This window comes from Rattus rattus, chromosome 11 (genome assembly GCF_011064425.1).
Source record: "Rattus rattus isolate New Zealand chromosome 11, Rrattus_CSIRO_v1, whole genome shotgun sequence".
Lineage (NCBI taxonomy): Eukaryota > Metazoa > Chordata > Mammalia > Rodentia > Muridae > Rattus > Rattus rattus.
Window position 1 is genome coordinate 10,592,781 of NC_046164.1, and position 25,800 is coordinate 10,618,580.

The 25,800-nt window shown below is 46.4% G+C and overlaps 1 protein-coding gene across 5 annotated transcripts in view; it reads right to left on the bottom strand.

Annotated features, from left to right (window-relative positions):
• Window positions 1-25,800, bottom strand: part of Sec31a (SEC31 homolog A, COPII coat complex component) — a 56,657-nt gene that overhangs the window by 15,900 nt on the left and 14,957 nt on the right. For 3 of the 5 annotated variants that reach the window (XM_032916102.1, XM_032916101.1, XM_032916100.1), the window contains exons 1-14: window positions 23,246-23,410; window positions 19,303-19,402; window positions 16,723-16,884; window positions 16,378-16,530; window positions 15,897-16,130; window positions 13,976-14,050; window positions 12,271-12,309; window positions 11,750-11,827; window positions 9,249-9,324; window positions 8,646-8,824; window positions 6,768-6,894; window positions 5,634-5,779; window positions 3,960-4,133; window positions 1,800-1,973 (exon numbers count right to left, since the gene is read on the bottom strand). In XM_032916102.1, the coding sequence (XP_032771993.1) occupies window positions 1,800-1,973; window positions 3,960-4,133; window positions 5,634-5,779; window positions 6,768-6,894; window positions 8,646-8,824; window positions 9,249-9,324; window positions 11,750-11,827; window positions 12,271-12,309; window positions 13,976-14,050; window positions 15,897-16,130; window positions 16,378-16,530; window positions 16,723-16,884; window positions 19,303-19,402; window positions 23,246-23,388 (1,860 nt within the window). In that variant the 5' untranslated portion in view covers window positions 23,389-23,410. Of the gene's footprint in view, window positions 1-1,799; window positions 1,974-3,959; window positions 4,134-5,633; window positions 5,780-6,767; window positions 6,895-8,645; window positions 8,825-9,248; window positions 9,325-11,749; window positions 11,828-12,270; window positions 12,310-13,975; window positions 14,051-15,896; window positions 16,131-16,377; window positions 16,531-16,722; window positions 16,885-19,302; window positions 19,403-23,245; window positions 23,411-24,456; window positions 24,598-25,800 lie in introns of those variants that run through there. The other 2 variants (XM_032916104.1, XM_032916103.1) reach the window with 2 other exon arrangements.

Sequence of the window (25,800 nt, forward strand, 5' to 3'; positions counted from 1 at the left end):
TCCAGACCTTCTTTTTTTTTTTTTTGGTTCTTTTTTTCGGAGCTGGGGACCGAACCCAGGGCCTTGCGCTTCCTAGGTAAGCGCTCTACCACTGAGCTAAATCCCCAGCCCCCAGACCTTCTTAAAACTGTTTTAAGCCACCAAAATCCTTTTTGGTATGCGAATCTTTACAGAACTCTAGCACAGACATACATCCATATAAAATAACTCCTCTCTTTCTCCCCTTCCACCTGCAAACACTACTTTAAAACTCCACGCCACCATCCTCACCGATCCAGCAAGAAACTCCCTGCTTCCTTTGATGGAATTTACCTACTTTTCTTAAAATACAACACTGGTAAAAGTGAAACAGTTTCTTTGTGATTTTGTTGTTGTTTTATTTTGAGACTGGATCTCAATATGTGGTTGGCCTGGAATTCACTATGAACATTAAGGCTGGCCTCGAACTCACAGAGATTCACCTGCTTCTGCCTCCCCAGTGAACGTAAATATTCAAGTGATGCACTACTATGCCCAGCAAAATTCAAGTCTTTAAATGCTTTTAGCACTTCTCAGTGAGACAAGCCAAGAAGAAGAGTAAGTGTCCTCCTCTTCCGGGGTAGAGCAAGCCTGCTCTATGGAGTACCTCAAGAACAGCTTAGTCTGACCACCGGGTGGCTGGAAATGTTAAACAAAGGTTAGCCTTCAGCATGACACCTCTGTGCCTTGAACCCTGCGAGGTCATGTGACATCCCACCTCTCCACTGTACGGGCTTTGTAAGTACAATGTCCATAGGGTAGGGAAATTGTGTAGCTTGTTTACCAGGATGATCCCTACAGCGAGACTGAAGCCAGGCAGTCCCAGGAGAGCTGCAATAAGTACTTGCAAATGAATGGGGGACAACCCAGAAACCAGTGTTCTACGCAGTAAAGCTGGATCCGAGTATGATCTGATTAAGCTCTGCTCTTGTTCTGAATAAGGACTGACCAGAAGTACAAGAGAGTGTTAACTGATCCGGGTCTCTCACTACTTCAGATGCACTTTTCCTATAATGAGAAAAACCCTGCTGACCCATCACCAAGTTGTCCTATCTGAACCGTCAACTTCACTGTAAGTCAAGACTAGACTTTACTTTTAAAAAGTATCTTCAATTTACGGATATGAAGAAGGGCAGGATGTGGTAGCGCACACTTTGCCCCTGGTACTTCCGAGGCAGAGGCAAGCAGATCTCATGAATTCAAGGCCAGCCAGATCTACAAACTAAGTTCCCAGCCAGCAAGGGCTTACATAGTAAGATGCTGTCAAGGAAAGGAATAAAAAGACTGTCTGTTGGTCTGTAAATACAAGTTTCTGTATGAAACTATAAAAACCAATACAATCGCATAAATCTAGTAATCCTATCCCAACTCGGCAGAGCCTTTAGCCAGTTCTCTTTAAACATAAGTTGGTCCACTCAACATTTGTCGTCCGGTTACTCTTGAATCTGTGGACATGATGAACTTACCCTGGTGATGAAAAAAAGAACGCTCAGAAAAGGCTTCTACAAAAGAACCAATTCATGAACTCATTCTCCCTACTTCCCTACCTGCTTTGTTAATGAGTCCAGTAGAATTGAGAGAGGGAAGTCTGACTGAGGCCGAAGAGCCAGTGTCACAGAAATAACTCAGTGACAGAGGTGATTTGGGAAGCAGGTCATAAACCCACGCAGTCCACAGGAAGTGTGCCCGGTGCTGGCCTCGCGGCTCTTTAACCAAGCGCATTACAACCATCCATTTGGACAGAGCCCACACGTGGTCCCCTCGCCTGGACTCTGACTCACCTGGGGATAATATTGCTGACTTTGAACTCTGGACACCTGCGGGTGGCCAGCAAGCGGTCCGGGCCCGCCCTTGGGCAGCGGCTGCCTCTCATAGGAGCTCCTAGAGGATTCCTGCCCCGGCACAGACTTGCCTTGTGCTCTGCAGAGTCTGTCACGCAGCTGCACGATATCTGGCTGCAGAAAGTAGAAGAAAACAAAACTGTGAACTGACCCAGCTTTGTGGGAACATTTGATTATTCTTGAAGTAATCTGATCATTCAAGAGACCTCTTCAAAATTCTTATGTCGCGCATTCTAGAGGACACTGCTACTCATGAGTCAACATCCTGGACTGGCACCAAAAGACAGAGACACACGGTACAACTTGTCACTTCAGAGGCAGGGTTTGGACCTGTGGCACCTCTTGGTTAGGGCACCAGTTCAGTGCCGTATCATCCCGCTCTTTGGGTGTTTTCTGGCAGGAACAGTGCTCTCAAATGACAGACTACATAAACCACGCAACTGACCAAAAGCTCACCCTGACGTAGCCAGTGAGGGAGAAAGGAGCCAACAGTAATTAAGAGACATCCTTCAAAGAATTAAAGGAGAAAGACATTGAATTCAGATTTGGACCTCTTTTGGATTCACAACTACATAGATCTATAAAATTGATCTATCTATATAGAGATAGAGATTTTATCTATCTATATAGAGATAGATGGATGATTTAGAGAAATTGACAAAAAGTTAAAAAGCAACAAGCTACAAGGCCTCAGAAACAGTTCAGTACCTTTAAAAAAGAAAAGTACTGCCTTTAGTCCCAGCACCGAGGAGGTAAAGGCAGGCAGACCCCTGCATGCATGTCTGTGCACTGTGTCCTAACTGCCTGAGGAGGTCAGAGGAGGGCATCGGAGCCCTAGGAATGGAGGGACAGATGGTTGGGGGCTACCCTGTGGGTTGTTTAGGAGTGGTCTAGCAGCTGACCCATCTCTGCAGCTCTAGTATCTTGAAAACTGTGAGGTCTAATAAACTGTTAGGGTTAGGGTTGCTAGGGAGGGAGCTGTAAAGACAGATCAGCAGTTACTGCTCACCCGGGGGACCCCCATGCTTGGCAGCGCAGGGGCACCTACAATTCAGGCTCCAAGACACCTGAAGCGAAGCTGTCTTCCGGCCTCAGAGGTACCTGCGTTCTCTGTCTGCCTCTGTCTCTCACAGGGACTCACTGAGCCAGACGCTCTGTCACACGCGCTGCCCCACATCTGCGTCAACAGGCACAAGGCACAGTGAGTGCCGAGGAGCCACTGCCCCTCATGCCTGCACAGCGAGCACTGTATCAACTGAGCAGCCCTGAGCGCCATGTTTGTAAGGCACTGTGTATGTATGGGGGGTGTACGACAGCAGCGAAACCTCTCAAGAGGCCACGGAGACAAGGAGACAGACAGGGATATCAGAGGAAGGTTCTTTTCTAAAGTTCATTAAAGTCCAAAGCACAGCATGAAGAAAAATCCATTGAGAATATATGTGATTATATGTGATTAGCCCACAAGACGGCTCAGCAGACAGGACAAGCAAGGGCGCTACAAATCCGAAGACCTGACTTGGCTCTCGGGGTCCACATGGCTGGAGAGCCCACACCTCTGATCTCCATGACGGCCATGGACCATGCGTTGTGCCTCACACTGACTATTGGTTAAAGTCCCCGCAACTACCTCAGCGGAAGCCGGGGACAAGGAATCCAAATCCTGCCTTCACCACACAGAGTTCTGAGATCTTGTCTCAAGACACATACAAGAAAGTATACATTAATCTTAAGTGATACCAAAAGTAAAGGGGTTAATTTTATGATTAGATGTCCTAGAGGTCTAAGTCAGTCATAAGGTAAAAGGTCGTATACAACAATACAATGAGACCAACTGGGCACAGTGGCACACATCTGTAATCACAGCCCTGGGAAGGTAGAGGCAAGAGGAAAAGTTCAAAGTCACCCTCAGCCTTACGGTAGTAAGTTCAAGACCAGCCTGGAAACATGAGATTCTAAAAAGTAAGTTGGGCATAATCCCAGCTCTAGGGAGGCAGAGGCAGGCGTCTCTAAATTTGAGGCCAGCCAGGTTTACAAAGGGAGCTCTGGGTCCTGTCTCAAAAACAAAACAAAACAACAAAGACGGACTCTCACAGCAGTTACCTGGTTGGTGTTGTCAGGCAGAAACGCCAAGGCCGCGGCAATGCTGCCCTGGGCTGCCAACAAGTTGGCATACTGACTCATCTTCTCGGCCAGAAGAGCCCCGACAGTGTTCGTGTCCAGGGCTTGCGTGAGCTGTACAGCTTTTCGGAGGATGACAACTTTCTCAATCAGATCCTACATGAGAAAAGGGAGGAGGAGGAGATGATCATAGACTCCAACACATGTGCATGAAAGACACCAGGAGAGAAACAGGGTCAGTAAGCCTCCCAAAGTCTACCAGAAGTACAGCGCCTACTCTCTCCCTACTTGAAGAACACACAAGAACCGAGCACCATCTGGATGATGGCCAGTGAGGGGGGAGGGGGAGGGGAAGGGAGGAGGAGGGAGAGGATGGGAGAAGAGGGGGAGGAGGGAAAGGGAGAGGGGAGGGGAGGGGAGAAGGTTGCAGTGACGACAGTCTGCCTCTCATGGACAAAGTGCAGATCACTATCTTCTAAGCATCCTCCACCTGCCAGACATCTGTCCACCGATCTCAGACACAAAGACATGCAGATTACAGGTGATGGCAGGTGCCCAGCAGCAGAGAAGGAGCCGTGTGTGAGCACAGCATGCACGTCTCCAGCACCAGCATCACTCCATGCAGCCTCACAAGAGGCCTGTGAGCTCCGATGTCCAATGCCCTCCAAAGGCTGGCTCTATGCGGAGTGGTGCATCCTGGGAGAAGTGGGGCCTAGTGGAGGCCCTGAGGTCACTGCTCTGCTGCCTCCTATGGCTGAGCCTAGTGGGGCCCTGAGGTCACTGCTCTGCTGCCTCCTGTGGCTGGGCCATGTGCTCCTGTCATAAATGCTGCCCTTGCAGAGACCTGAAGCCATGAGCTACCTACTCAACCTCTGACAAGACTCTCCAAATCACTGACCCAAATAAAGGCCTCTCCCTGTAAAAAGGAACTGGTCCAGTCATTTCACCACAATAGTGCAGACCCACTAATAGGATTGGAGAGCTGCTCGTGGCAGCAGGCCTTGTAATGGGAGCTCTGCTCTGAAATCCAGAGGTGGGAAAAATGTTACTTCTCAGAAGCACTGGGAGGCAAAACTTGATTTTTAAAAAGCAAAAAAATTGACTTTTAGTCTCAAAAAAAATGATCTGTAAAACAATGACTCTGGATAATTTTTTTTTCCAAACCAAAAAGTAAATACTACACTGAGACACTGTAAAACACCCACACACTGAGACACTGTAAGACAGTCCACCGGGGTCTGGGGGATTTAAGCTCTACTCGAGGCCTAGTGTCCATAGTCTGGCTCAATCCCTAGCCTGCGGTACAGCTAACCAGAGTTCCGTCATCTCCTGATCGTAACTTCTCTCCTCAGTGTTGGAATGCCTCCCGCTCTCCAGCCCACACTGCTGCTCTCTGCCAGAGGGAGGAGCGAAACCCTGGGCTTCTCGATGTTCCTGTCACCCACTGCTCCAGGAAACCGCCACACGCCAGCTGACCGACAGCTCATCTCACACCTGGCTTCCTCAAAGATGACAATGAGCACACACGATGATGCATCCAGAGACGCCTAAGACAGGGGATAGCAGCAAGCTTCGATAACAAAAGCATTTAGCTCAACCCTACGTCAGCTGAGGGCACACTAAAACATAAGCACCTTGTGTTGCAAAGATACTGACCTGGAGAGACAAGGGGTTGCTACCATCTTGAGCTTTGGTCCAACAAGCAACTAATCTCTCTACATTCCCGGCACAGATATAGCAGAGGCAGGCCTGAGTCCGCAGGAGGCTGTCTCCTTCACTTTCAAGCCTGGCTCCCAAGAGATCTGCAAATCAAGAGAAAAGCAAGGTAAGGACACCCACCTCCATCTGTGTGGGGCTGTGAGCAGCTCAGCAGTGTCTCCAGAAGCATGGAGTAAAGACAGAGAGACCCGAATCAGTCCAAGTGCTCAGCGAACATTTACTTGTTAAATGGCTGGAGATGAACAGCACACCAAGTACCGTAAAGACCCTGTGTCTAACTACAGAACTGCTCTCCAGCAAGGAGATTAGAAAGAACAATAAACGGGAAATTTTAAATGTAAAACTCTGAGTGCAGGGTTGGGGATTTAGCTCAGGGGTAGAGCGCTTGCCTAGCAAGCGCAAGGCCCTGGGTTCGGTCCCCAGCTCCGAAAAAAAGAAAAAAAAGAGAAAAAAAAAAAAAAAAAAACCCCCCCAAAAAACCCTCTGAGTGCACACACAGAAGAAATCGTCAGTGGCGGCCCGATGTACCACAGAGTTTCAGAGCAAGCCAGTGAGAAAGCTGTGTGTCCTCAGCCATTGAGTCAGCCGGGCCTGCAAACTGTTACATTACACATCGATTCCCAACCAGCATCCGTTAAGAACTGCATATGTGCCAATTAAAGATGAATAAAACGGCCTATGGCAAGCGCAAGGCCCTGGGTTGGTCCCCAGCTCAAAAAAAAGAATAAAAAAAAAAAAAAAAAAAAGGATGAATAAAACGAGACTTAGGAAATGATCTTTCCTCGCTCACAAGCTACTAAGTGGCAGAGGTCAATCTTACATTCTGCTCTGTCCAAAACCACTATCACGAAGAGATTACTTTTAAATGACATGTTCACTCCCCCCCTCCTCCTGTCCTGTCTGTCTCCCCCCCTCTCTCCCTCCCTCCCTACCATGTTAGTGAGCAGCTAGCACTGAGCACTGCCTACTTTGTATTTTATAACTCTTAGCTGTGATTAGACAAAGCTTCTAGTCAAACTCCTGAAGCGTGCGGCGCGCCTATGTAACAGTTCCAGGCAGAGCCTGCCTTACCACACAGGGCGGAGAACTCGTCTGGCTTAGCATAAGTGAGGACCGCAGCTAAAGCCTCTCTCCAATTTTTAAGATCACAGGATTCAACAATCTCCTTCCAGTTTTTCATCACCACCGCAGTGATAAGCTTGGGAAAGGGAACAGCAGAAGACATGAGGATGAGCTAACCTACACTCCTGCAGTGCTGTGGTCTAACCTAGGGCAATCACTGCCGCTGTGCCCCATACCTAGACTAGCAGTCTTACCTTCTGAAGTGACTACTTATGGTTTCCATAACAACCCAGACAGCAGCACAGTGAAAACATGCTTTGAAGCAAATAACGGACACCACATTTCCTTCAAGAAGACTACACCACTGCATCTTATAAAGGCCTCAGAAGAGAAGCACAGGACACTAAGAGGACAGAGGGATGCGCCTGGGCTCATGGATCGGGAACCGTTGTCTCAGCATGGCTTCTTGGGAGACAGTATGGGAAGGACAAGGAACTGCATAAGGAAAGGGTCAATCAGGGCGGGGCCAGCGTGTGAGAGGGCAAAGCAGCAGAGCCTGCGCCTGCGCCACGCCTGAGTCAAGGCGAGTGACCCTAGGTCAGTCCCAGGGCCTCCGCAAGCACTCCATGGCATATGTGCATGCATGTGTGCACACACGGAAACATCAATTTAAAACCCCGAGCCTTCAAGGCCTACACGCAGCCAGCCTGACAGCACAGAGGAGCACGGACGAGGCCTGGGGACAACCATCTCTGAGACTCAGTGCTGTAACAACTTTACAACAGCAGTGCCCACGCAGGGCATGACGGTGCACACCTTTAATCCCAACACTAAGGAGGCAGGGGCAGGTGGATCCCAGCCAGCCAGGGCTACACAGAGAAACCTCGAAAAAAGCTCTGGAAAAAATTTTCTAAAACTGCTTTTCTGAGACATGGAAAATAACAGCAAGCTTAAAAGTGCTGAGAGCTATGTCAGAGATCCAGTAACTGAACGATCAAAACTGCACAGATCGGGTTGGGGATTTAGCAAGGCCCTGGGTTCGGCCCTCAGCACCAAAAAAAAAAAAAAAAAAAAAAAAACTGCACAGATCGTTAGGCATAACGGAGGTTTTGCTCACTATAAGCAATGCTATCTGCCTACATGAGGAAAACAGTAAAATGAGCCTAAATATTCCCAAACCCGGACTTAATACATCTTGACCATAAAATACTGGAGAATAATTAAAAACATTTCTAACAGTCCTTAACAACGCAGAAGCTTACACCGTGACAGTGTCCACAAAGATGACATGTATGTGTCTAAGTGTGACCTTGACTCTGTCAGGAATATTCTACAGACAGGCAGAAAGGTGTGGAGAGATGTGCACTAACTTCAGGAAAAGGTTAGATAACTACAACTTTTACCTTACATTTTTCTACATTAAACCTCTGGAAATGTTTTTAATTTTTTAGAAGGGAATCAAAACACTGGAATTGTTTCATATCAAAACATAAACTATCATTTCTATGCCAAATAATTTAATTCTTTACTGTATCTCATTATCAACAATAATAACAACAATAATAGGATATTCATAGACAGAATAACAAATAATCTTATGATTCTAATACTCAGGAGGCTTAGGCAGAAGGATTGAAGGCACAAGGAAAGCCTGGGCTATTGGTGAGAAGGGCAGATTTGAGACAGGGTTTCTCTGTGTAGCCCTGGCTATCCTAGAACACATTCTATAGACCAGGCTGGTCCTGAGCTCAGAGATTACCAGCCTCTCCTCCCGAGTACTAGGATTAAAGGCATGCACCACCACACCCAGCTAATATAAAATTCTGTAAAGTATGTCTGTATTTAAGTGTATGTGTATCCTACTGTTTATTTTGAAAAATAACATACCCTGGTAATCTTGCTTTGGGATTTTGCAAAGTATTTCTTCTGCGTTTGAGCCAAGAGCTCCTGCCCACCTGCGATGGCTAATATGATGGCATCAGCCATTCGGTTATCGTGTAAACAAAGGTCAACTGCGCTCTCAAAATTGCCGGTCAGCAAAGCCCGGGTAATTAAACCATCAATATCTATAACAAGAAAACACAACATCCTGTTACCAAAAACAATGACAAGAAAACTACGTGCAACAGATTTCATACACAGACAAACGGAGAAAACACAATGCGAATTTATTACTAGCAGATTAAATTTCTAAAATAAGCTGTAAACCAGGATGTATGCACAGTAACACTCTGTATTAGTGAAGGTGAGGCAGGACTCACCATCCTTCCCAAGACAAGTTCTCTCTTACCCTCCCACGGACAACACATCCTAGCTATGCCTATTGGTAGACAACTGAAATCCCAGGTCTTGTGAGGATGAGACCGGAGAATTGTGAGTTTAGAATCCTCAATGGCGCCCTGTATACACACTCACATTCTCTCTCTCTCTCTTTCTCTCTCTCTCTAGGCTGGAAGAGCACTACTCTTACATCTATGCCGACGGACTTACCCCCACTGACGGAGATGTTAAAGGTCCCGCCAGCCGAGGGCAGAAAGTCACACTCCTGTTTTTCCTCTTTAATGCGCTAAAGAGATAAAAGGGCACAAGTAATCAAAATGGAGACCCAAATAAGTTACTGCTAAACACTGTTTATCCCTCTACCTAGACGATGCTGCACCAAGCTGTGCACACAGTTCCCACACCCAAGTTCAGACCAGACCCCGGGCCTTCCTGGGCTATTATAGTAACTCCCATGAGATGAAAACAACCCAGCCATCCGAGACACCAAATCAGGTGTGCACACTCACGACACATACCGGAAAAGCTGCTGCTGGCCAAAGGAAAGAACGTTTCTTTAGATCCCCCACTCTGATCATGTCAGGGATGCAAAGGAGACATGCTTTTAATTCTAGTGTCTACAGGTTTGTCTATGAAATCTTTTTGTCAAAATTAAATCATGAAAACAAATCACTTGGTGTCTTCAGTACAAAAGCAAAGCAGGCCTGGGGCTGACTCGGTTACAGAGCGCGAGCCCAGCAAGTGGGTGTGGGCTTCGGAGCCACAAAAAAACAAACAAAAGGGCAGTGTAAACATTGTTTTTAAATATACAAAATTAATGTTCATTTCGTTTTCCTTTAAATTAGATATATATATATATATATGGAACAGCACATAGCCTGGTTGTATGTGTAAATGTGTGTACACATAATCCCATTGTAAAGGTTACAAACTGTGTAACTTAATTCAAAACTTCAACATTTCAGATCAGGGACTTGTAAAGATTATGCAGACGGGGTTGGGGATTTAGCTCAGTGGTAGAGCGTTTGCCTAGCAAGCGCAAGGCCCTGGGTTCGGCCCCCAGCTCCAAAAAAAAAAAAAAAAAAAAAAAGATTATGCAGACATCCCAAGCCTTCTTTTGAATGAAAACAAAGTTAGGACATCAAATACGCACACCTGCATCTGCACGGCCTACACACCAGACGTGACATCTTCGAGCTATAGAGGGGGTCTAGCACAGGCTCACTAGGGCACAGAACTCATTACCTGCCCCTTACAGCAGGAGGCTAGGCCTCCCCCTCCCCCTTCAGTATCTTCGGTATCTAAGGAAAGCACTGCAGGTCACATTAACCACACTGACGGTGACCAGCTACCCACCCTCGGTGACCAGCTACCCACCCTCGGTGACCAGCTATCCACCCTCGCTAGCTCTGTTCACCAAGCTCCCGGAACAGTACTTTCAGGGCTGCAGCTGCACATCCAGGGGAAAAATGCAGGAGACCTGGGATGCACGAGTCCCTGGGCTCAGGACTGTACAAACAACACCATCTTTCCCGTTTCTAACTTACCGTTTTCAGGTGTGCTTTCTATACAAAACTAACCTTTACTTATGAACTCCTGTGATATTAGTAGGGCCCCAAATGTATAATTTTTTACGTACTGAAAACCTCAAATATACAAGATACTATACGGAAAAGCAAACAATACCATCAAGACAGAAGGGAAGATTCTTTCCCTTTGCCTGGTTTGTTCCGCACCTTCAGAGTCTGCACTGATGATGGCTCTTTGGCTAAGTGAACATTTCATCATCATTACTCTGAGCGTAGGACCAAGAAAGTCTTTAATTTGATAAGTCAGTTAATCTACCTCCACGAAAGTGAGCATGCGTGAAGGCGTCTATAATTTTTCCTAGCTATCTCCAAAACTATTTCGAAGGTTGAGGAAGATTTTACAATACTCCTTATTTTCTTCTTAACTTCTAAAAATTGATTTCAATAGAAAAGATATTTTATAATGAGTTTGTAGTAGCCAAAATATTCACGAATTATGTTTGTATTTTATAGTCAAGAAATATCCCTATCATAAAAGGCAATAGAAAGTCAAAGATTAGATACGAAATAAGAACCTGATTAATTTCCAAGATTAAATAAAGTTAAAAAGCAAGCGAAGTAAATTCTAGAATTAGTTGTTAGTTGTGGGGAGGGGGAGAAAGGAAGAGAATCAATGGAAACAAATTACTGACACAAGTTTGTATTCAAGGTCTCTTCCCATGGGGTTCAGGAGTTACCCAGCAGCTAAGGACATGAGTCATCATCGCAATGGCCTTAGTGTTATAACATCCTCTACTCGTGTTCTGAGTTCGGGACTCATTTAGAGGCCTCCAGCCCTACAGTGAGCTCCACAAATTACTGTGCCAAGGAAAAGCATTAACGACATGCAAGGCAGCTGCACTCCCAAAGAAAACATCTCTTGTTTAGCATCTGGCAGCCTCCTGAGCAGGTTAAGGAAATCTCACATCGACTGCTAATTTTAAGCCACACAGTCCAGAAGCAGGACCATGGAACTAGCGCACAGAGATACTCCTGTTAGGTGAGGTAAAGACTCTTACCCTAAACATACCTGAGAAAACAATACATCACACACAGTTGGCAAAAATTAGTCAAGCATGCCCAACGTTTCAAGTGAGATCCACAGTTATCACAGTTGTCCAATAGAATAGAAAGACTCAGTACCTCTCCCAGGAGCTGCCCTTCCTCGGCAGGGCTCTCCTCCCCATCACTCTGCGCTACGCGGTCAGAGTCCTTAAGAGCCTTTGGTACATAAAACAATCAGAGGAAGTTGAGGAGGGTAGCATTAGAGGTCATTAGTAATAAAGAGAGACAAAGACCCAACCAACCACATCCGCAGCTTGATCATAAGGAGCACCAGGCAAATTTATTCCAGAAACAACATTAAAAAGGGAAGCAAGAACTATCCCTGTTAACCCCTTCCTTCTGTTACCACATGTCACATGACACACAAGAGCTTTTCCTTAGGTATCGGAGCAGGCACTGGCTCAGTTTCCCTTTTATAAAATTCAAATAGACCAAGAGTGACATGCTTTAACAGCTCAACTTAAGGTGAGCATTAGGGACTGACTAACATTCTTAGAACTGGTAGTTTTTAAACCAGGAAGCACAAGACAGATCAACTTCTCAGGTTACCCTTCATTCCAAGCAAACTCACAAAACAGCTATTTTTACAGCCTTCTTACCACATCGGATCCGTCCACTCTGTTCAAGGCCAAAGCAATCTGAAATGAAAATAACAACTCACCTACTGAATGGAATTCTAGATCTGGGCGAACAGCAAGGTTACCCCATTCTCACCGGAACCCCAGTTCTCACCAGGGAAGGTTAGCATCACCCCATTCTTACCAGAGCCCCGGTTCTCACCGGGGATGGTTAGCGTTACCCCATTCTCATCAGAACCCCGGTTCTCACTGGGAATGGTCAGCGCTACCCCATTCTCACCGGAACCCCGGTTCTCACTGGGGATGGTTAGCGTTACCCCATTCTCACCGGAACCCCGGCTCTCACCGGGGACGAATGTTTAGGGAAGGAGCGTCATGACTTTGCTGGCTCTAGCTTCCTCTACACTGCTGAGATATCAACTCTGCTGTCTAATCAAACCAACCTTGAAAGAACACGCTTTCTGTGCTGTGTTTAAATAGCTAGAAGTAACTCTTTGTTTTGTTGCTGTCTGCTCTCTAACCGGGGCTCACTATGCAGCCCTGGCTGGCCTGGGACTCAGAGGCCTAGGCCTCTGCCTGCTGTGTGCTGGGTTAAAGCCTGTGCCACCAAGCCTGGCTCACACTTCCTAAAAAGACAAACTGCTTTAGGAGGATTTTGATAACGATTCTATTTCCTGATTTTTGCTTCAGGCATGCAAGTAAAATTTAAATCTCATGAAAACTCAGAGAAATCAAGAGCATCAAGGAGCTATGGCTAGTAATGAAATCAAATAAACTTTACAGGCATAGGCAAAGGCCTGCAGTGTGGCCAGGATGCGCCTCCCTCCCACATGCCCTCAGAGGGCACCGAGAGGGCACTCGTGGTTTAGGCAGCTGTGTTTTCCACAGAGGAGTTCAGCTGCTGGCAAAGGTGGAGACAGGACCGAAAAGAGTGTTTGCAAGGCTCTGTGGTTTGTTTTCACGCTACCTGCTGCTCATGTCAACACTGACACAATTAAGACCCTTTCTGAGGAGACGACAAAACTATAATGTGTTTTTCCTCTCTCAAAAACGGAATTCATGTTAGCTGGCTAACAACGTACCATTTAAGAATTCCATGACGGGGGGTTGGGGATTTAGCTCAGTGGTAGAGCGCTTGCCTAGCAAGCACAAGGCCCTGGGTTCGGTCCCCAGCTCCGAAAAAAAAAGAAAAAAAAAAAAGAATTCCATGACGGCCAGGCCGTGGTGGCACACACCTTTAGTCCCAGCACGCGGGAGGCAGAGACAAGCGAATCACTGGGAGTTCAAACAGACTAGTTCATAGAGTTCCAGAACAGCCAGAACTACACAGAAAAATCCTAATTAAAAAAAAAAAAGTGAGAGCATTGATGTAGCTAGGGTGGGGGCCTGCAGTAGCTCAGACAGGGACTACTTCCTCCGTGAGCCCTCAGAATTGGGCAGCTGTCACTGTAGCCCCCCTGGTAACACCCCAAGAAAGCGTCAGTGTGTGTAACTTATCTGTGAAGGCCAAATTATTCCCGACGATTCAGGCTGAGTTAAATATGGTTCTGACAGCTTCTAAATCCAGCCATAGAGTGGAGTTTTGCATTTGATCACTTCAGTAACAAATATGAATTCTTATTAAATGTTTATTGGCTGATTTGATAAAGTCTGTATAGAACTTTATAAAAACAAAAGCACATAGTGTTTTACTTGAGACAGTCACTTGACTTTCTCAGGGACTCACCTTCTCTCCCAGATCTTCTCTTCTATATCCAAGAAGCTCAAGGTATTTCCCACGAGAATCCTCCTCAAAGTTTACCTTTTAAAAGAGACATTACTTCAAAGATGTACATTTAAAAACTAATTTTTCTACGAACTGACCACATTCCAAATCAAATTACTAAAGAATCCAAAGTTTACAAAATCTTGAAACTTCACTGTTTAAAAATAACTTAATTCTAAAAACTGCTTTTTTTTTTTTAAAGAAGATTTATTTATTTAACGTATGTGAGTACGCTGTCACTCTCTTCAGACACACCAGAAGAGGGCATCGGATCCCATTACAGATGGTTGTGAGCTACCATGTGGTTGCTGGGACTTGAACTCAGGACCTCTGGAAGAGCAGTCAGTGCTCTTAACCACTGAGCCATCTCTCCAGCCCTAAAAACTGCTTTTTTTTTTTAACTATGTAAGAATGTGTGAGCCTGCACGTTGGTCTGTGCATGCGAGTTCAGTGCTGGCAGACATCAGAGGAAGACACTAGTTCCCTACAGCTGAGGTTACAGGTGGCTGTGAGATCCCCAACCCAGTGCTGGGGACCCAACTCAGCCCGTCTGAAAGAGCCGTCTCTCCTGTGCCACTCTGGACTGGAGATGGCGGATCTGAAACAGGGTCTTAATGTACAGCCTTGGGTGACCTGGGACTTGCTATGTAGACCAGGCTGACCTTGAACTTACAAAGAGTCACCTGTCTCTGCCTCCTCAGTGCTGGATTACAGGCCTGGGTGAGCCAACTATTTTTAAAGCTAAATATGTATGTAACTTATCATTCTGGATAAGTGAGGCTGGTGTGTTGCTATAATCTTGTTAAGTACAAAGTAGTCCATGCTCAATGGTTTGATGAGAAAGCAAACAGTATATTCAGTATTCAATATCCAAAACCCTTTTCAAATCGCACACCTAAGCGGACAGAGTGGCACACAACTGTAACCCAAGCACTAAGGAAACAGAGAGGCAGCTCTCTGCGGCCTGCTGGTCAACACAAGAATGGCATGCACAGTGAGAGACCCTGTCTCAAAATGAAACTCTGTTCCTAACCAACAAATTATAATTGTAGAATTATATAGTTTAACCATATTGTATTCAAGATTGGTTTTCTTGGGGCGGGAGAGATGGCTCAGTGGTTAAGAGCACTGACTGCTCTTCCAGAGGTCCTGAGTTCAATTCCCAGCAACCACATGGTGGCTCATGACCATCTGTAATGAGATCTGATGCCCTCTTCTGGTGTGTCTGAAGACAGCGACAGTGGTACTTATATAAAATAAATTAAAAAAAAAAATTTGGTTCAGTATTAAGAAACATCTGTGAAAGCAAAATGTCCAGTGAGTTAAGTCTCAGTCTGCTATTAAAGGACAATCGACTGAAAGGTTTTTTTCCTTTGACTCCTCTGTAATAGCAGGGAGAGAAATTCCTCTAAGCCCCTCCCTGCACTGTCTCCTCATGCCTACTGACCAGGTCTGCGACAGACACGTTTTCATTATAGCGCCCCCCCAGGCTCTAATGTTAAGTCTGCCCCATGACGCTCCCTCCTTTAAGTACCCCCACACTATTAGCTTATAATGACACAAGAGACTACGCTGTGCTCTGTAAGCCAGTGTCTCCATGATAGCCCAGCCTGGCCTTGAGCTTGGCACCCGAGTGCGGCATTACAGAGTGTGTGCTACTGTGCCCAGCTTAAGCTTCCTGAGTTTCATCTTGCATTTCTGAAATTACACTATCTCAAATGTTTACTGAAAAGGAAAACAGATTTTTATTATAATATGAATAATTTACTGATAATGAAATAAAGCTACCTTTAGGGCCAGAGAGATGGCTCAGTAAATGTGTTCACTGTAAGGTGAACTCGCACTGACACACAGGAGCAAATTAAAAATAACCCAACCTTACCTTCAAGAAGGACCACACATTCTTCTCGAAGTCAGTCTGGGACGCATCGATCTTTTTCTGGCAGTAACTGATAAAGCCCTGAGACTGCACGACGTGCTGTAGCTGCTCCGAGCGGCTGAGGAAGTCCTTTTCTGTCACCACCTGACTGATGAACACGGGCTGCCGCCGCGGCTGCTCAGCTCCCTGCTGAGGCTGCCCTGTAACGTTCTCGAAAGTCACCAACTTCCCTCCGAACTGTCAAGAACAAACGCACCCGTGAGTTCCCACGAAATGCACTGTAAGTCTGCTAAAGTCACAACTGGACAGCACCGACCCTCCCTCCCGACCCAGAACCTTAATGGACCCTTCGCTGTCTGTCTGTCCATCCATCCGTCCGTCCCGGGCAGTTTTCACAAGCCACCCTGGATGAGCAGTATTTAGTGCTGTCCCACAACTTCCCAGTTAATACGCTGTCCTGACACACAAGACAAAGTCCACCTACTGAGAAGGAGGCGCCCACAGGTCTCCGGATCCACTTGGGCGGCTTCTTCAGGGGTAGCACGATGCTGTGCTGCGAAGTCTGCTGTGGGATTTGTAATGGAGGGAGCGGCTGTCCTGTGCCAAACGGATCAAGATTCCCAAAAGACGACGAAAGCTGTATTTTTTTTAAAAAAGGCTAAATCAGTAACTATGCAAACTGTGTGGCAATTTTTCAACAACGACAAAATATCTAACAATCATCAGTAAAGTGGCCTCGCTGGTTGGTAAAATCACTTTAAAAACAGTTGCACACATGTGGCTCTCTTTCTCGGCCGTAACCATCAAAAGCCTTGATGCTGCCTATTACCTTGTCAACTTGTTTCTGCCTTAAGCCGTCTATGCTCCCTCCCATGATGGAATAGACACTGATGCGCCCATCGAAGGAAGCGGCAGACAGGACGGCAGGATTCCGAGGACACCACTGGATATCAAAGCACCACTGTGTGTTGGTGGGAAGTTCATATAATACCTAGCCCGACATAAAGAAGTAAAAGTTAGAAAAAGGCATAGCCAGGTCATAAGCAAAATAAATAAGGGTGGTGGTAAGTGCAGCTGACCAGTTTCTTTAAGAAAGAGTTGGTCAAGACAACCAACAGTTGCTCTTCCTACAGTGTGGTGGCCCCGGGAGGGCCACTAGGAACAGACATGCGAGTCAGTATTCCTTTCCCCAGAACAGCAATAACAAACAAGCTGGAAAGGCCAAAACATTTATCAAATCCTAGTGCTCCCCCACTCAACTGGTTTTGCCTGGTGAGATCCAAATAACTATATTTCAGTCATCTGAAGACCAAACTTTTTGAGCTGGTGAGATGGCTCAGTGGTTAAAGCATTGGCTGCTCTTCCAGAGGTCCTGAGTTCAATTCCCAGCTCACTACCATCTGCAAGGGGATCTGATGCCCTATTCTGGCTCTCTGCAGCAGAGCACTCATAAAGACCAAACTCTGTAAAGCACACCCTTAGAACTGCCAAGAGAAAACTGCTAAGAGAAAACAAGTATATACCCTTCCTACTACTGAAGAATCCTAGCAGTTTCCTATAAAGGAAAAGGCCATGGGAAACTACCAACTGCGTTTCAGGGCTCAGGAGATAGTGCCATGCAAGTGTGAGGGCCGCAGTTCAGGCCCCGCACCCACACTACCTGTAGTCAGAGCTGGGGAGGCAGAGACAGGGAGAACCCTGGGGTTAGCCGCCAGCACCGAGGGTGGCAATCAGAGATCATGTCTCAAACAACAGGTAGCAATATACCTGACAAAGACACACTATCAACTTCTGGTGGCCAGGTCATACACATATATGTGCACACGCATTTGTATGTACATGAACATATATATACTGAGGAAATTAAAAATAAAGTTATCAGAATCGCTGCTGACCCAGAATGTGATGATAACGGGGAAACCTAGGATATGACTCTGAGGCCATAAGAAAAGCCAAATGACCTTAACTTTGGTAATGTAAGGCATTAACAGAACAAACAAACAAGAACCCCAACCGCAGAGTGAAGAAGCTTCCGGGCTGCTCGCGTCTGTGGTGCTTGCACGGTTGGTATGTGACTTACACTTCACTGAGCTGGAAAATCTAATTTTTTAGTTGAAGCATACACATACTAAAGAGTCAATTCCTTCAGATCCCAAACAAACACAAGCATGTGCAAACGTTTATTTTACCACTAATGGTGAGAGAACAGTGCGTTCCAAGAACCCGGCCTAATACAATCAGAGAAAAGGAAAAGCACTCGAAGGTTTTCCTGGCTTCAGATCACACAGACAGAACTTGTGGTTAGTTTTGATCTCAGCTCCCTAACCTTAAGGTTTCTGTATTCCTAAAAAAAGCATAATCTAAAACTTTAAACTGGAAACCAAGAAACTAAAGAACTTGCTTTTATTTTAATAAGAGGAGAAAATCTACTGATAGGCTGGGAATATAGCTTAGCTGGGCAATTGAGGCCTTGTGTTCAATTCTCAACACCTAAGAGAGGAACGTCTACTAAAACATTTTTATTTACTCACTTACTCTGTGTGTGTGTGTGTGTGTGTGTGTGTGTGTGTGTGTGTGTGTGTGTGTGTGTGTGTGGGGGGGGGGGGAGGCATATGCCACCATACACTCGAGAATGACAAAGTTCAGGAGTCAGCTCTCTCCTTCCGCCTTGTTCCTGCTGCCGCAGACCCAGGTTGGCCGAGGTGGCTGCTCCCGCCTCGCTGGAGGAGCGCTGAGGTTACGCATGGAGCCACTGCAGCCTTTGTTCATGAGGGTTCCAGGAATCAGACTCAGGTTTCCAGGCTGAGCCAGCTCGCCAGCCAGAAGACAACCTGTAATGGTGCTGAAACCAAGCCTAAAACTTTGCACCAGCTAAGCAAGTGCTTGACCGCAGAGCCACACGTCCAGCCCCAGCCATTCACATTTTTCTTAGTTCTCCATCAGAGTAACTACAAAAGCACCTGCAATGATCAGCTTTAATAGAGAAGAGGCAAAGGTGTAAGGCTATAGCTTGTGGCTAGAGATGGCTCAGTGGTTAAGAGCACTCAGTGTTCTTCAGAGGACCCAGGTTCAAATCCCAGTCCTACATGTTGGCTCTCGACTGTCTGTGACTCCAGTTCTACAGGATCTGATGCCCTCACATACACATACATGCAAAGCACCAATTCACATAAAAACACTGCACAAAAATAAAATAAGTGATTAAAAAAAAGACTGTAGCTAGAATCTATGTTCCAACAGAGAAAGGAAATGAGCCGGGATGATCCTGACAGATCTGATGATGGACATCTCTCACCTTCCTCCACGGTTTAATGATAATTACATGCTTAATATCCTATGGAAATTCCTTATTCAGGTAGAAATAAAATATTACAAGGGCTGACAGGTTGAGAAGCACTCCTCCTCCTACCTCTCCCGTGTTAGGGTTGGAGCAGAGAATCTTAGCATCTTTTCCACAGCTTAGCAACAATTCAGGATCTGCCATGCTCCAAGCAATTGCCAAAATCCCCCTATAAAACAAAAATAGGCAGGAGAGGAGAACAAATGAGAACGAAGTATAGTGACGGGACTCTCTTCTCTGCTTACAGGTCCAAAACTAGGAAGAAAGGAAGGGAGGAAGGATAGATTGGGGGGTGGGGGGGACACACCACAGAGAGATGAGGAAAAGTCCGATCTTGAGGAAAGCAAGCTTCCATGAGGCTGTGCAGGTCAGGGTCAGATGCTCACCGTGACCTGTGCTGTGTGCTGTGCAGGTCAGGGTCAGATCCTCAGTGACCTGTGCTGTGTGCTGTGCAGGTCAGGGTCAGATGCTCAGTGACCTGTGCTGTGTGCTGTGCAGGTCAGGGTCAGATGCTCAGTGACCTGTGCTGTGTGCTGTGCAGCTCAGGGTCAGATCCTCAGTGACCTGTGCTGTGTGCTGTGCAGGTCAGGGTCAGATGCTCAGTGACCTGTGCTGTGTGCTGTGCAGGTCAGGGTCAGATGCTCAGTGACCTGTGCTGTGTGCTGTGCAGCTCAGGGTCAGATGCTCAGTGACCTGTGCTGTGTGCTGTGCAGGTCAGGGTCAGATGCTCAGTGACCTGTGCTGTGTGCTGTGCAGGTCAGGGTCAGATGCTCAGTGACCTGTGCTGTGTGCTGTGCAGGTCAGGGTCAGATGCTCAGTGACCTGTGCTGTGTGCTGTGCAGCTCAGGGTCAGATGCTCAGTGACCTGTGCTGTGTGCTTGTGCAGGTCAGGGTCAGATCCTCAGTGACCTGTGCTGTGTGCTGTGCAGGTCAGGGTCAGATGCTCAGTGACCTGTGCTGTGTGCTGTGCAGGTCAGGGTCAGATGCTCAGGGTCAGATGCTCAGTGACCTGTGCTGTGTGCTGTGCAGGTCAGGGTCAGATGCTCAGTGACCTGTGCTGTGTGCTGCAGACACCGGGCACTTAGCACCTTGCTCGGCGCAGGTGGTAAGAAATGAAAGCAAAAGCCCGACCACACGGACTATGAAGAATGTGTCATGGGCTGGTTTTCATGAGGAAACACACAGACAAAAGTGCCTGGTACAGCAGGTGTGGTGCCAAGCACCCTTAATCTCAGCTCGGGAGGCAGAGGGAGGCAGATCTCTGAGTTCCAGCCTCCTCATACATGGGAGGCGAGTGTCCCACCACCGATTGACATCCTAGGTCCTACTGTTTCTGCCATCAGGGAAGTAGTCTTTATCACGTATAAACTAGCTATGTGTCAAGGCAACATTAAACTCTAGAGTCTAGAAACACATCTTTATATATAACCCTCTTAGAGAAGGGATATCTGTAACCTTAATGTAAGAGTAATATTTCCAAGTATTGATAAGGCACAGTCAAACAGTGTAACTAACAGTGAACTAAGCCTGGGCTGGGATGGCTGCCCCATAGTGACGTGACATGACGTGCTGTACCGCATCCTGACAAGGCCAGCCAATGGGATGGCTCAGCAGGTAAAGTACCCCGCCAAGCCCTATGACCTATATCTAATTCCTGGGTCCCAGATGAGACACTGACTCCCACAGGCTACCCTGAGCTCAACAACATGTGAAGTATGGCATGTGTGTGCACACACCCACATTCACACTCACACACACAACTCGGGCACGGCAGCACACACTTGCAATCCCAGTTAGGGAGGTGGTGGGAAAGCCAAATACAAAGAGTTCACCATGAGAATGGTGACTCCAGGTTTGGTGTCCCAAAAACCTAAGGTTGAGGAATGCTCAGAAAGGCATAGGCATTGACTTCTGCCCTCTACAAAGATGTGTGCACTCCCACATATGCCACACAAGCGCACATCCATACAATCTTCTATACTCTATTTAGAGAAAGACAGGATTCTGTCTTTTCTATATTCATATCTATGTTGCTCAGAGATTTTATGAGAAACTAGAATTGTTTTAATACTTCACACCATTGGAGGTTCTCAGTGTTTAGCTCGGTGGTAAGCACTTGCTTAGTATATATAAGGCCCTGGGTTTGCTCTCCAACATAGCAACAACAAGTAGTCAAATGACAAACTGTGCGTGTGTTGACATGAGAGCAGGTGCCTAAGGAAGCTAGAGCCATCAGACCCCATGGACCTAGACAGCTGTAGATGACTAGGAGTTGTCATGTGGGCGCTGGGAAATGAACGGGGCTTCTCTGGAGGAGTAACAAGGGCTCTTGATTACTGACTCATCTCTCCAGCCTCATGTGTATACTAAAGAAACAGAGCTCTAGGACTGAGGAGAACTTACGATCAAGCAGTCTCCCATTTACTAGGATGAGAACACTGCTAACCACCGAGATTGACTGTTCCTGCCACCCAGCACTGTGCTCTGCTAAATTATGACGGCCCACTCCCAAGCTCTGCGGTAGAGCAGGGCTGAGGGAAGCCGAGATGGTGTTTGGGTTGAAGTCGGCACTTGGCTGGTTGTCTCTGACCCTGGACAAGTTTAACCAGCTTCTGGCCTCTAAAACAGCCATTTCTGTAGTGAGGGTTGGCTAGGGAATCATGTAAAATGACTGTACATTTCTGTTACGGAAGATTCACTCTGAAGGTAGAGAAGTGGGTGGAAGGAGACCGGCCCCTGCAGCCTCACTCTTTTGAATGCTTGGTCTCCAACTGCTGCAACCCTTTGGGAAGGATCAGGAGGTGTGGCCTCGTTGGAGAAGGACTATCACTCAGGGTGGCTTTGAGCACAGCAGGCCCAGTCCCTCTCTCTGCCCCCTGCTTATGGGTCAGATGTGAGCTCTCAGGCACTGCTCCAGTCCACGCCTGGGGCTTTCTTTCATTAAGCTGCCTTGGTTGTGGTCTCTTCACAGCAATAGGAAAGTAACAAAAACAGGTGGGAAGTTTGCCTGTTTTACTGCATAATAAACTCAATCTTAAGTAAGAATAAAAAACATTACGACTCCCCAGAATCATCTTTCCTTGCTATAAATTATACTAAATATAACATCTAACAAAGAATTCTTCTCCTTTATGAGCCAGTGACAGATACCAACTTCAAGACCTTCTCCTTCACAGGTTGCTACATAGGAGAGGGGAAAAGGACAGAACTTCAGTCTGCCTTTCACTAAACAGGAGAAACAAACTCCTCAAGGACTTAGAAACTAGTACAATAGTAAAAGGAATTTTCTTATTTAAACACAGTCACTAATTTAAATAAACTTACTAGTACCCATGTCAATGACAAGAACCTTACCTAACTAATGAACTGTAAGGACACTAGAACTTGAGAAAAGCCCTGTTTTCAGAATATCTACTTAACATAGTAATGAGAAAAGCCCTGTTTTCAGAATATCTACTTAACATATAATGAGAAAAGCCCTGTTTTCAGAATATCTACTTAACATATAATGAGAAAAGCCCTGTTTTCAGAATATCTACTTAACATAGTAATGAGCACGGAAAGCAGAAGACCACCCAAGGGCTCAAAAATGTGCACTTTCAAAGTAAACTGAAACCAGAGTCAAGCCAGTTTCTCCACTGCTCCTGCCTGGCATCCCACTTTCTGAGGTCTGCAGTCCATGTCAAGAGCTGTCTGAGTTTTGATAGACTCAGTTTGACTGATTACTCTGGGGACTTGTAGCCACCCTCATACTGTGGAGCTGAGGGGCTCTCAATTCCTGATCTCCTCACCCCCACCTGCCAAGTGCTGGGGCTACAGTCACACATCGCTGTGTCCTGCTTCATTATTTGAATAAGTGGGGGAAATTGTTAACAATGGATTCATGTGAGTATGGTAAGATCTATCCTCTACTTTGGAGAGAAAATCATGACAACTGCTTAAAATAAAAATGAGTAAATGTTTCAGAACAAAATATGAAGAAACAAAATTCCCTGAAACAGCAACACGGTACCTGGCATGATTTTCCAGAACCCGGAGGGGAGAGGAGGCAAATCGAAGATCCCACATCTGGACCACTGGTAATCGATCATCCTCAGAAGCGAGGACCATCTGGGTAGCGACATCAGGGTGCCATGCCAGCCCAGAGCAGTGCATCTGCAGACAGCAAGGCCCACATCTCAGCATCATGTTACTTTATGAAGCAGAGATAAAAGGTGAGGACTGTGTCATTACAAAATGGACGGGAAAAAGGACCAGTTCAGACTAGTTCTGAACTTTTTACATCAGTGGTCCTCAACCTTCCTAATGCTGCAACCCTTTAATACAGTTCCTCACGCTGTGGTGACCCCAAGCATAAAATTATTTTCACTGCTACTTTATAACTGTAATTTTGTCACTGTTATGAATCATGATGTAATTATCTGTGCTTTTCAATGGTCTCAGGAGACCTCTGTGTTTGGAGTCTGGCATGGCCTTGGAATGGGTGAAATGACGGGGCTCCCGGCCTTTGGACAGGGCCAACAGGACATGGGCTTTTACAAGTAAAGTGTTGATGGCTGCTATGGGCACAAAGCTGGTTTGTATAATAATGTACATATTTTCACATTCCTCTGAGAAATATTAACGTTAACAGGGTTAAAGTTAACAACTCCACGGTAATTAGGAACAGCATGTTCAGGAGTCAAGGGTGTCTGTCTTTAGCAAAATGGTAAATGCTGGGATAAGATAAATGCAATAGAAATATTTAAGTTTTAACTTCAACAACAAAAACCAGGCCAGCAAGATGGTTCCCTGGGTAAAGGTGCCTGCCACTAAGTCCCCAACACCCTGAGCTTGATTTTTGGGACCCACCTGGTAAAAAGAGGAGAACAGACTCCCAAAAGTTGTCCTCTCAACTCGACATGTGCTTCATGGCACCCGTGTATCCACACACACACACACACACGCACACAAAATTAATAAATGAAGTGCTTAAAAAGCTGAAAAACGGGGTTGGGGATTTAGCTAAGTGGGAGGACGCTTGCCTCGGAAGCGCAAGACCCAGGGTTAAGCCCCCAGACCAAAAAAAAAAAACAAAAAAAAAAAAAAAAAAAAAAAAAAGCTGAAAAACACTGGGTGTGTAATTGTGCTCACTAAGGGAGTGACCCCCATCCCACTGTTACCTGATGGATGAAGACAGGATTTTAATCTTACGTGCTCGTCACGCGTCCATTCTGTACTCACCCTGTTACTATGGTCACTGACTTTGATGATAGGCTCGTTTTTCCTGAGATCCCAGACCGTTGCCCGGCCACTGGGACTGGCTGATGCTAAGATATGCTGGACCTGTCTGTTCCAGGCTATGCAGCTGATGTCTTCTGGTGGCTGTTAGGGAGCAGACATTGAAAACCACTTCACTACTGTGCTGGCTACTGTGCCACCCTGAGAGACTGGAGTCGAGGGGGGAGCCTGCCGGTGCACATCAGAGGGGTCTGAGGGCACAGCGCGGCTGCACAACACTTTCTGTCTGCTGACTGATGCAAAGGTGCTGCCCCTGGAGTAAGCGAGCAGGCAAGGCACGTCACCTCCCAGAGACAGACAGACAGACAGATGAGGATCCTGACACGTAAGGCACACAAGCCCTTCCCTCCTCCAGTTGTTTAATCACAGCAACAGGAAGTATCTAGGGTATTACTAGATTCAAACTCAATCATAGAGCGTGGTGTGGTGCATACACGTGTCGTCCCTGGTGCATACACGTGCATTCTGGAGGCAGAGGTAGCCAATCTCTTGAGTTCTAGGCCAGCCAGAATGACATAGTAAGACTCTGTCTCAAAAAAATTAAAAAACAAACTTAATTATAAATTCTCATTCTTCACTTATTATTTGTATACTATTAATTTATTGTCTTTATTTTCCTTTTCTTTTGAGGGTGTCACTATGTAGCTCTGGCTGCCCTGGGACTCAGAGAGCCACCAGTCTCTGTTGGGGTTTACTGCATGTACCACCATGCCTGGCTGATCCTTTATTAAAAAAAGAAAAATCTAGTACTTAAAAATGAGGCCCACTGACTCCACTGATTTCCTTCCTATCACATTCACCACATCTACCATGTTGTTTAAACAGAGACATACATGACTTCAAAACTTTATATTGTTCCCTACTGTCTCATCCGACATCATTGCTGAGACCCTGCTAGAAACCAAGCTGCTTCTTTATTGGATGATGGTGCGAGAGACCACAGACGTCACAGTGGCTGGTGAGTGTGCCCTACGCGCAGGCAGACACAAACGGCAGGCGGACTAAAGGGAGCGCCTTCGTAAGGAGTGGGTACTGTCATGAAGCCACCTTTCAAGATCTCAAGATGGTACGGGCAGGTACAGGGGGCAGCCAGTGCAACTGGGATCCTCACAACAGCGAGAAATTAAAAAACAGAGCAGAAGCAGCTCTTACCCAGCCTACGTGAGGCTCACAGGAAAAGGGGATCGGTCTGAGCATGGGTGGAAGAGGCAGTATTCAGAGACCATCGTGTCCCCGTGAGACAGCTGCTGGCCGTTTGTTTATCTGTTCGGTCTAGTTCTCCGGCCT